The 10,737-nt window shown below is 38.9% G+C and overlaps 1 protein-coding gene across 3 annotated transcripts in view; it reads left to right on the forward strand.

The window, feature by feature from the left end:
* The window catches only part of osbpl3b (oxysterol binding protein-like 3b), a 30,333-nt gene that overhangs the window by 1,129 nt on the left and 18,467 nt on the right, over positions 1-10,737 (forward strand). For 2 of the 3 annotated variants that reach the window (XM_020612802.1, XM_020612804.1), the window contains exon 2: positions 9,346-9,480. The exons of the other annotated variant lie outside the window; for it this stretch is intronic. In XM_020612802.1, the coding sequence (XP_020468458.1) occupies positions 9,388-9,480 (93 nt within the window). In that variant the 5' untranslated portion in view covers positions 9,346-9,387. The remainder of the gene's footprint in view (positions 1-9,345; positions 9,481-10,737) is intronic. 3 annotated transcript variants of the gene reach the window in all.

A 10,737-nucleotide genomic window follows, 5' to 3' on the forward strand; every position in this document is an offset into this window, starting at 1 on the left:
TAACGGTAGCAAGTTTTCAGTATAACCCAGTCAGAAGCCAAAACTATGAATAACACCTTCATGAGTGAGTGGCTGTATCTCATGCTGAGTGGATGTAGGTGTGACAGTGAGTGTAGATAGGATCCATTATCAGATGTTATCAGGGTTTGAGCTCAGCTTCTCATACTCACATGGGAGTATTGATGATTTTACTATAATTCTTTCACTTTAAGCAGGTGTGAGACAATATGTAGTCTTTACCAGTCATTCCTGATAATTACAACTCTGTAAATCCAGCCTGATAATAATGGTTCTCATGCTCAGTATAAGGCTTGTGCAAAAACTTGCTAAATGTACGTCTGTTAAGTCAGTCCTTAAAGAACTGAGTCAAAGCTGTTGACAGTTTCTTGTTTCAACAGCGCTGTTGCAAAAGTGCTGTTTGTGCTGTGTGTCTGAGAATTTATGTAAAAATGTCTGTCGTGACAAGCAAAGGATTTCAATGGTGTGCACATCCTGCCTCAGACTGGTGATGAGGTCAAGGACAAAATCAGGGGAAAAATTCTTAATAGCCTGGAGACCTTGCTTGTCATATTAAGGTAGTAAATATGCGGGAGCTTGTAATATTAAGAACGTGAAGTACCTCTGTGGTTTTCCACTGTCACACACGGGTTCACTGAGGTTTGTTTTGTGGCCAGTTTTTCTCAAGGCTTTCATTGCTGTCACTCCCAAATCAGTGATTTCAGTCAAACACAAGGAGAATCTGTGGAATGCATGAGCAGGAAAGAGAAACATACAGTATCTGTGCAGACAAGTTATCGTATCAGCAGTGAATCCATGCATTGTATAAGGCCACATGAACAGCAATTTCAGCTTCCCACTGGCATCAAGCTGAATCTTTGTATAAATGTGCACAACCTATAGTCTGCTGGATTCCACTGTATTCATTTATCATGTATTTTGTACATTAGAGGGAGTTTTGTGCCATATTCCAGAGCACCTGCTGTTGTTTCTGTTTTGTCAAGCGAATCATTCCACTACACTGATAATCATCAATCACTGCAGTTGAATAACACCACAAAAAGTAGTATGTTTAGAGCTGTATACATAGAAGACATTTGTCCCCAGTTGTCACTCAAATAACATATATTCTAAGTCATACTGTAACCTTTGCAGCATTTCTCAAGGGTCTGTGCTAAAAAGAAGAGAATGCTGTTTTGAAAATCCACTCACTAGCAGCTGAATAATAAAGGGAATTAGTGAACAGAACCAGCTGAGAAGCGTTTGAGCACCTGGTGCACTTGTCAGATGTTGCATTTTACAGCATCTAATGTTTAATTTGGAAAAATGTGTAAAAATGGCGATAGCTGTTTTGCCATGTAAGGACAGAAAAATCATGAACTAACAATAATACAATGTTAAAGCTTTTATTAGGTAAGTAAGTGATCAGTAAATTGTTTGAAATTAGTGCTGTTTGTTAGATTGTTTTCCAGTCACAATGACTTGGACTGTGTCAGGAGTGATATGGTTTTTAATGGCAGGCTGCTGCTCTTGCCTTCAGCCACCTCCAGGCTTCAGAGAGGCTGAAGGAAGCTACAGAGCTGGTTTCATAACTCCCTCACCAACTGCCAGATATCGAGGGCGGCACTAGCAGATACTTTGAACTGCTTCTCCTCCATACAGCCATGCTTATGCTCTTGGTTTTCAGGATTGAAGTATTTAGAATTATCACCATCTTAAAGGATGGTGTATCTGATGTGATGTAGGCTTTGAGTCTTGAAAAAAATTTTAAGCGTTCGACTAAAGTGCTATAACGCTTTGACGTTCATGTTCCCCAGATGATTGATCCTAATGTCATTGGTGATCCACGACGTTTGTAGTTTGAAGTGTAAGTGTTATATCTTATATAGTGTTGTATATCATAAATATAACCTACTAAACATCAGCATGATACTGCGAGCATGTCAGCATGCATTTAGCTCAAAGCACCGTTTTGCTAAAGTATAGCTTCATAAATCTGTAAATAAATGGCTGTAGCCTTTTAGTTTTACTGGTATACTGCCGTTCATCATTTCACTACAGCTACATTCATGGAAAAATTAATAGTAATTATAAATGTTCAACCATTCAAATGGCAGGTTGCTAGCTCATTGCACTCACAGTGTCAGTTCAGTGCAGATTAGTTTTAGATGATTTAGTCTGTAAAATCAAGCAAGAAGATAATGTGTCTCTAGGAACATATGCATTTCTATACAGTGAATTATGTCAACAATCCCCTACAAATAGCAAAAGCAGACTTCAAAGATTTGTTGGTGACACCACAACTTCAGCAACACACTCTGCAAATTAAGCCCTCAAAAGCAACACAGCAATCGAACCACAAAAACGTACACTTAGATGAAAATTTGGTGACTCTTTGTCTTTGCTCACTGAAGGGAAGCTACAGTTGGAGTCGGGTTCTGTTGCTGTGACAGTCTATCTGCTGTGATGTGCTATAACAGGGAGAGATTCATGCTGTAGGCAGTGAGTTTAGAATGCCTGACAGAGTTCAGACATGAGGATGTGATAACTGTATCAGTCAGGCAGTTCATTTCTGTCCAGAAATGGAAGTTAATGGCAGATGTTGCCACTTCTTAATATTTTCTCTATAATGTTCTCAAAGGACTTAGAGAGCTCATGGCAGTGCAGATGTTGGTTCCGCTTTTTGTGGTTTCTTTTTAGGCCTATTTTTGGCTCCACGTTTTGTTATGAGAGAGAATCGACAGATCTTATTGTCATTATTGTCCATTAATTATTAGAGAATTAATGGGAAAACAGAGGCAGAGATGCTGTTGCATCCTATCTAGTTTTGTTGTAAGCATTGTAATCTTTAATTTGGGAAAGATACAACCGGGTTGAACTGTCACCAGGCGACACATCATGAAGCACACTTGTTCCATGAAGTGCAGCTCATTTACTGTATGTTTTTTCTCCAGCTGATTGGCTAGCAATTGTTGAGCTACGTTGTGGCTCTGCATCCCTAAAGAGCTCTTCCATACTGTGATGGTAACAAAGGAGACCTGCCACTGACAGAGCAGACAATTGAAAGAGATGGGAGGGGGAGCAAACCTGTCAAGGATGTGGTTGGCTATAACAGGATGCAGCATGGTGTTTGTGAGCGGCTGTCATATGACAGACAGTAGTACACATGAATGAACAGATAACAATGCAGCAGGGAGTTATCAAGGAGGGGCTTTTTTGGCTATAATTAATTGTGATCATACCTCTGCAAGCATTTCCTCTTGTTGGATATATGAGTGTGAGAGGTCCAAACTGCATTTCATACTGTTGAAAATGTAGGACTATAGATAACAGAGAAAGACGTGCACGCTTTGAGCTCTGCAGCACGAGTCTGTTTGTTTGGAATGGCTACCTCTTGGCAACCTTTCACCATGACGCCTTAAGCAGATCAGGAACAGGCGTGTGGCCGCACATACACACACGGACTGGCAGACTGTTTGGTCAGGAGATGTACTAATGAATAATAGATCTCATATTGGGATCAAGCCAGTTTTGGCTGTGCGTCAGTCTGTTGGGGTAATGGCTTGCTGGCCACTGTCATGCTGTCCTGTGATATTGCTTCAAGAATACATTTTTTGTGGTGCCCCGACTCTGATGACAGGTTTAAGAAGAGAGAGTTTTTTGTTCTACATCCAGTTACACTGTTAACGTCTTTATAGGAAAGAGGAAATGGCCCGAGAGTGGCCTGATAGAAGTGACTTTCACAGGGGATAACAGACACTTTGAGGAGGTGACGAATCATCAGGCTGATTCTGTCTGAGACAGCAGCGTTAACTTCTGCTCTTCAGCTGATTGCACCATCTTAAAGGACCTTATCTGTAACTCCAGTCACATCAGCTCTGAATGACACAGTCTAAACAATATTTCTTGCAGATTTGAATTGTTTGTCTTCGTCTCATATCCCATTCCCAGTCAGAGCCTGTGGTACTGTTGTTGATGGTGTTTTCATCATATCATGAAGTTTGCATGCTGAAAAGTGTGAGTCACCACTGACTGGAGAATGAAGATTGAGTGCGGCTGAAGAAATTAGATGAACATCTGTTTTAGTCTTAGAAATTGTGTTCCTTCAGTGAAGTAAACAGTGTACACGCACATGCTCTGACTGATTATAGGAAAAATAAAAACTGAAATGCCTTACATTTAAAAGCCCTATAGCTTGACATGTAGGGATATGTCCTAATTTGCTTTCTTTTTTGAGCTAGATGAGCGAATAGATATTACTGTTTGCAGGTTTGTTTTTTTTTTTTTTTTGCAACAAAACAGCACAACAGTAACAAGACAAAACACTGAATGTGGATACAGGACATTTACAGAAGAATGCAGGGAAATGTTTGTGTTTCATGGGTACAATCCCCCCAGACATATTCTAGCTGGTTGCTGGTATAAAAATAGGCATATGATGTAATAAATAATAAGGTTTAGTGCAGTAGTAAATCACAATACTCTGTTACAATTTGTTTTTCAGTGTGACCAAATATTGGGTTTTTTGATTGTTTTCTAATTTTTGATCTGCCCTTCCCTTTGCTCCTTTCACACCAAGATTTCTATTATCCTTTCAAAAATGAGATGTTTTGTATTTAAATAGTGAAATAACAAAGACTAAGCGGCATCATCCCATCAGGGTATACCACAGAGATGATTAACGCTATTAAAGTGGAAACTTTTAGATGCAGCAAGTAGCACCTAATGGAAAATGTCCTTAATGGATGTTATTCGTAAAGCAAACAGGAAGATTAATTTGAGTGCTCACGTCAAAACAGCCTCTCACAATGTTATCTTACAAAGGAAAATTAAATGCAATCAAAATTAAGCAAGCGACTCTGAAATGGGTTTACTCAGAGGAACGAATTGGCCACCTTAGACAGAAGTTACCGTATGTGACTGGACACTTTCATCGGCAGAGTTAGCACAGTTTGCTTTGCCACTGGAGAGCTTTGCATTGAGAGGAATGAGCTGTCAGAGCAGGGCCGGTGGACTGCAGAGATAAGGTGGTTACTACAACACCATCGGTGTTTGGCAAATGCAGAGGCCATTTGTTTTGTCAAATTGAGTCTGGGTGTTCCAGAGCTAAAAAAAAAAAAAAAAGACGAGCAATAAGCTTAAAGCAAAGTTGCCTGTTGGAGCCAGTTTAAATCAACATTGTTTATCTCCTCGTTAGATAATCCAGTTTCATCAGCCCATCACACACAATAGGAAATCAATTTGATTTGGTTCAAACTGAAAAGCGATTCTTTTTAATAAATTAAATCAAAGTCTATTTTATTTGCAGTCTTTTGTGCGGCTTTGTTTGCTTTATATGTAAATAGTGGCCTCAAAAACATGTGGAGCTTCTTATGGCGTAAACCAGGAACAAATCAAATCAAATTTATTTATATACCACTTTAAAAACAACATCCAGTTGACCAAAGTACTTTACATAGCAGAATAAAGCCACAATAAATGACTAAATAAGAATAAATAAGATCAGTGCAACAGGGATTTGCATATGAAATGTTATTTACTGCAAGAGATATGTAACTCTGTGTTGTCTAATTATCATTTCAGCAGCTTGATTAGTTTTCTACCTATATTTCAAGATGACTCATTTTGCCCACCTCTAGAGTCCACTTCTCCTCACTATTCATACTCTCCTCAGTGAGTTTGCTTCATCTTTCTGAGCAGTTTTGTGTTTTAGTCTGATCCCACCCAGCTTCTTTGAATTACTGCAGTGCATCAGCTGCTAATAGGATCTTGAGTGCTATCATTTTTGCAAACATGACTGTTTCCTAAGAAATCTGCACTGTAACGGTTTACCCATGAGGCGTTTACTCTGGTGAGTTACATCCTAATGATGTCTGAAAACCTTTTACGTTTTTCAGCCCCTCTGGAAGACTGCAGAGAGTGGATAGACAGAGGAACATCTGCAACATGACGTGCAGAATGTGACAGAGGGCTTTCAGCTTCTGTCATTCTAGTTAGTGCAGCTTTAAAGAACATTAAGCCATCTTTAACTTTAGTATAATAATTGACCAAGAATTTGTTCTTTGGGACACATTGAACTAACAAAACTCGAGTTGCTCTTCTATAAAAAGCTAGCATTTTAGTGTTTAGCAGGTACTGTATACCATGTTCACCATTTTAGTTTAGCATGTTAGCAAGCTAACATTGTGGTGCTAGTGGAGAAATCATGGCATCACCAAAATCAGTATAATACTGTATATCGTCTGGGAATCATGAATGCCTGTAAAAAATGTCACAGTAATCAGTCCAATAGCTGTTGAAATGTTTCAGTCTAGACCTAAGTGGTGGACCATTTATATATATAAAAAAGTATTTAAACAACATTGATATAGAAAACCTGCGACTGTTTGACATTTATGCTTGATAAATTACATAAACAATAAATCGATACTCATTACAAATTTTTTGTCAGTCTAGTAACTGATGAACCTTGATCAAAACTAACCTCCACTTAAACCACTTGGCATTTTCTTGTCTTGTCACAATATGGTAAAATGTTGGAACACGCTTTTTGTGACTGAGCAAACTGCCTCCATTTATGAAGGCTGTGAGATGTGATGGAAAGCTCGGGAAAAATCTAGTTAGTGGACCGTGGACATTATTGGACAATCATGCCAACAACATCTCCTCCCATTTCCTAATGAATCATAAACAGCAAGTGCTGGCCACTTTGAAGCACCAGCGAGGCTAATCACATTGCCTTCTCTGCATCCGCAAGCGTCCTGCTGCACAATGGCCACAGCCTCTCGTGTTGGACAAACAAAAGCATGGTCATCTGAAGCGTACCCCCCACACCCCCTCTCTGTCTGCAGACCACAGGATGTGGTTTACAGTGACGGAGCTTGATGCCCAAATGCAGCCACAACAGTAGACCAAAGTAACAGGATGTACACAAAGCAGGACAGCACATGTGCATTTTGCAGCCCAATAACAAACCAGGACAGAAACAGACTAGGCTTTAGACAACCAGGATTTCTGATCCACTAAGTATATCATCTACACTATGTATCTATTCAGCACAGTTCCTGCTTTCCTATTACTCACACCAGCTATGCTCTGCCACTCAGTCAGCCCTCAGGGCAGCCTTTCATCTCATACAATGCCACTTCTTGTGCTTTCATCAGGGTGACAGCAGTGTCATCAGAGACGTCAGAGCTCCAGTAATTACCCTTTCTCTCTGAGGAGCTCATTGATGACAATAAAGAAATGCAGTAAATGACCGCAATAAAACCATATTAGATTACAGAGGAGCTTTGTCTGGGGTTACAGTAACTATTGGAATGGATTTTGTTCTTCACTTGACTTGCTTGTGGCCCGTGCCAATAAGCAGCCATGCCTGAGACCACAATTACTAAAAAGGGAGATGCTGACAGGCAGTGAATGTTGAGTGTGACTAAAGTACTGAGGATGAAAGCTAGGCATGGGCCACAGGGAAAGGTCTACATCTGGAAGGCTTCCTTTTTGTGTAACGTATGAGCACATGAACAGAAAAAGACACATGTAGTGTGTACATATAAAACAACTGTATCCAAACAAAAGTGAAGGTTTTGGGATTAGGAGAAGTAACCTAGTAGAAGCATAGACACTCGAGGTATGCAATAGCCAGAGCACAAGCAATAAAAGAAAATGCTGTTTTATGCACTGAGAAATCTGCTGACTGCTGCTTTTAAATAAATGCAATAAAGATGGAAATGACCTATATCCACCAAGCAGTATGGCTGTTACACATCACAGCCTAATCCCAACCCTTATCAACTGAAAAATCTGATCCGAATTCTCATTTGTATTTGTTACAGTGAATAAACCGATACGCTAAGTTTTATTTGACAAAGATTAATACAATCAAATATACCATATATTCTCTAGTAATCAATACATCTCACTATGTATTTATAGGTTACAGTACTACATCTCATAAACTACTTCAACTGTGCTCCATGCTCTCTTCAAATGAGTATTTATGTCGCAATACAAATATAATATAGAGAGATGATCTGATAATAAACAACTTTGCAGGCTGGATATCCATCCAAACATTATCTATACCACTTATTTCTGAATAGGGTCTCAGGGGGCTAGAGCCAATCCCAGCTGACACCGGGCGAGAGGTGGGGTCCACCCTGGACAGGTCACCAGTCTATCACAGGGCTGACATGTAGACAAACAACCACTCAACTCCTACGGGCATTTCAGAGTCACCAATCAATCTAAGGTGCATGTCTTTGGACTGCGGGAGGAAGCCGGAGTACCCGGAGAGAACCCACACAGGCACAGGGAGAACATGCAAACTCTGCACAGTCACCGTGCATTAGCAGTATGTGGTTTTATGTGCTGATGTGATAGTTCAGGCACAAAAGGTTAATGACACTGTGTGAACGTGGCAGTGATTGAAGGTTGCCATTTTTTTAAAAGCACCAATTATTTCTACACTTTCATATATTATGTTTCACATCTCACTGCATCTTAACATGACATGGAGTCAGAGCAGCCACTAATCAGTGTCAGTTTATTAGCCAGTGAACCATGGGTATAGTACTGTTCTGTAGTACAACCCTTAGGGGGTTTAAGAGTTATGCCACTTTATATGTTTCAGAGGTACTGTAAATATTTTTAAATTAGTCTGTTGATCTTTATTTTTCAGTTAATAAAAGAGTTGTTTAGTCTGAAAAATGGCCATAACAATTTCTCTGAGTTTTGCTTTTTGACTTGACAAATGACTTAAACTATCGATCCATGTTGGTTATTAAGCTCCTTTCTATCAACTAACTGAAATTATTTCACACCTTCAAGTGTGACTTTTTGTACAGCATGTCTACTGCTGATAATAGTTCTGTACTTTTTCCTTAAGTAAACTTCTGAAGGACTTTAGCTTGTATTGCAGTACTTTTATATAGTGTTATTGCTACTTTAACTTAATTAAAGGGTCTGAATACAGTACATCAGCCAGCACTACTGTACTTATGTGCTTCTAGTTGGCGCTTTAGAGTCATATGACCATTAAATGCTGACAATCCACTGCTCTCTGTAACGGTCAGATGTGAATTATTTATACCTGTAGTTTCTTCACTTGCAGACCAATTTATGTCATCTAGACGTGCTGTCAAGTTTGTTTTGCTGATGCTGAGAACTTCTCTGTGCAGCTTTTCTCATTATGTCCCATATTTCTGCTGCATGATGATGGAAAAACTAATCACTCTAAATATCCTAATGCATTTTTCAGTGAGACGAGGCTAAAAGGCTTTTAGAGGACTTGCCTATTAAACCATATTTCTCTCTTCATAACCCCATCCCTACTCCTTTCCCTCTTAGAAGAGGAATGCTCCTGGTACTCCAGCTGTAGTCTGCAGCAAAATGGGAACAGAGGAGCGCAGTTCAGTCATGTCACAGAAGATCTCCCTGTCACGCAGCAACAGCAGTTCCTCATCTAAATATGACAGCCGACAGGTAACACACACCAGCTGAAAACACTGAATCACAAAATCTGGCAACTCAGTCCTGTCATTCATTGGCCAAATAAAGCTGTGTGCAGTCTGTTACACCTTCAGATCATTTCTCTAGTATTACACATGCAAAAGGAAAAAAAATCTGGACTATTTGTTTTTTCTCACTTAAATATAGCATCTGCCGGTCCTCAGGGAGTTCTCTGTGTCATTGGAGGACAACGACCTGACAGTAAATGCCTTAACCACACAAACCTTTTCATAGACTCTGTTTGGCTTTTTTTTAATGCAAGCCCGAGGAGACAGCCACATCTAAGCATCTCTTTGTTTTACATATGTCAGACAACAAGGACTAAAAGCTGCCAACTTGACAAAAACCTAACATTGTCAACTTTACTTTTTCTATTTCCATTCGAGTTAATATTGGCACATTTTCTCAGATTGCAACATTTTCAAAAAAACTATAGAGTGCTCTGAATAAGTAAAATGCAAGTTTGCAGCAATTTCATAAAAGGTAGCTCTGTCACATATTAATTAGTAAATATATTAGCTCCATGAACAGACTGTTGTTACATTTGCATTGAGCATTTATCTGTAGGCAACAGACACATTAATTTTTCATTACCGACAACAGCTTTTTTCTGTTGGGAAATGAATGTAATAAAGGTTCACTCTGTGCCTACAAGACACAGTGATTCATCACTTTAGATCAACAACAAACAGGGACTGAAAAAGTATTATTGTTGGAAAAGAAGCTCTAAACAAACAAATTGATGAATAAATTTTCTTAAAATTGTTGTTTCAAACTTCAAACATGCTTACTAATTAAATAATCAGCAGTATAAAAACAAGAGGAATTACAGTGGGAAACCGTGGATGAGTAAGGGATTACAGAATGCATGTAAAAAGAAGAATGCGTTATATAAACAATTTATAAAGGACAGATCCAAGAAGGCGGAAGAAAAATATAAGTTATATAAGAACAAATTAATTGCGTTATTGAGGATATGTAAGAAACAATATTACTCTAAAGTATTAGAGGATAATAAAAATAATATGAAAGGTACTTGGAAGATATTAAATAAATTGATTAGAAACAGTACCAGCAGGAGTAACTACCCTCAATATTTTATGGATAATGATACACTGGTCAACAGATTGGAGGATGTAGTTGAGAAGTTTAATAGGTTTTTTGTGAATGTTGGTCCTGGTTTAGCAAGAAGCATTTGTACAGATGATACATCCGTCACTATAAATAATA

Source organism: Monopterus albus, unplaced genomic scaffold (assembly GCF_001952655.1).
Source record: "Monopterus albus unplaced genomic scaffold, M_albus_1.0 scaffold127.1, whole genome shotgun sequence".
Lineage (NCBI taxonomy): Eukaryota > Metazoa > Chordata > Actinopteri > Synbranchiformes > Synbranchidae > Monopterus > Monopterus albus.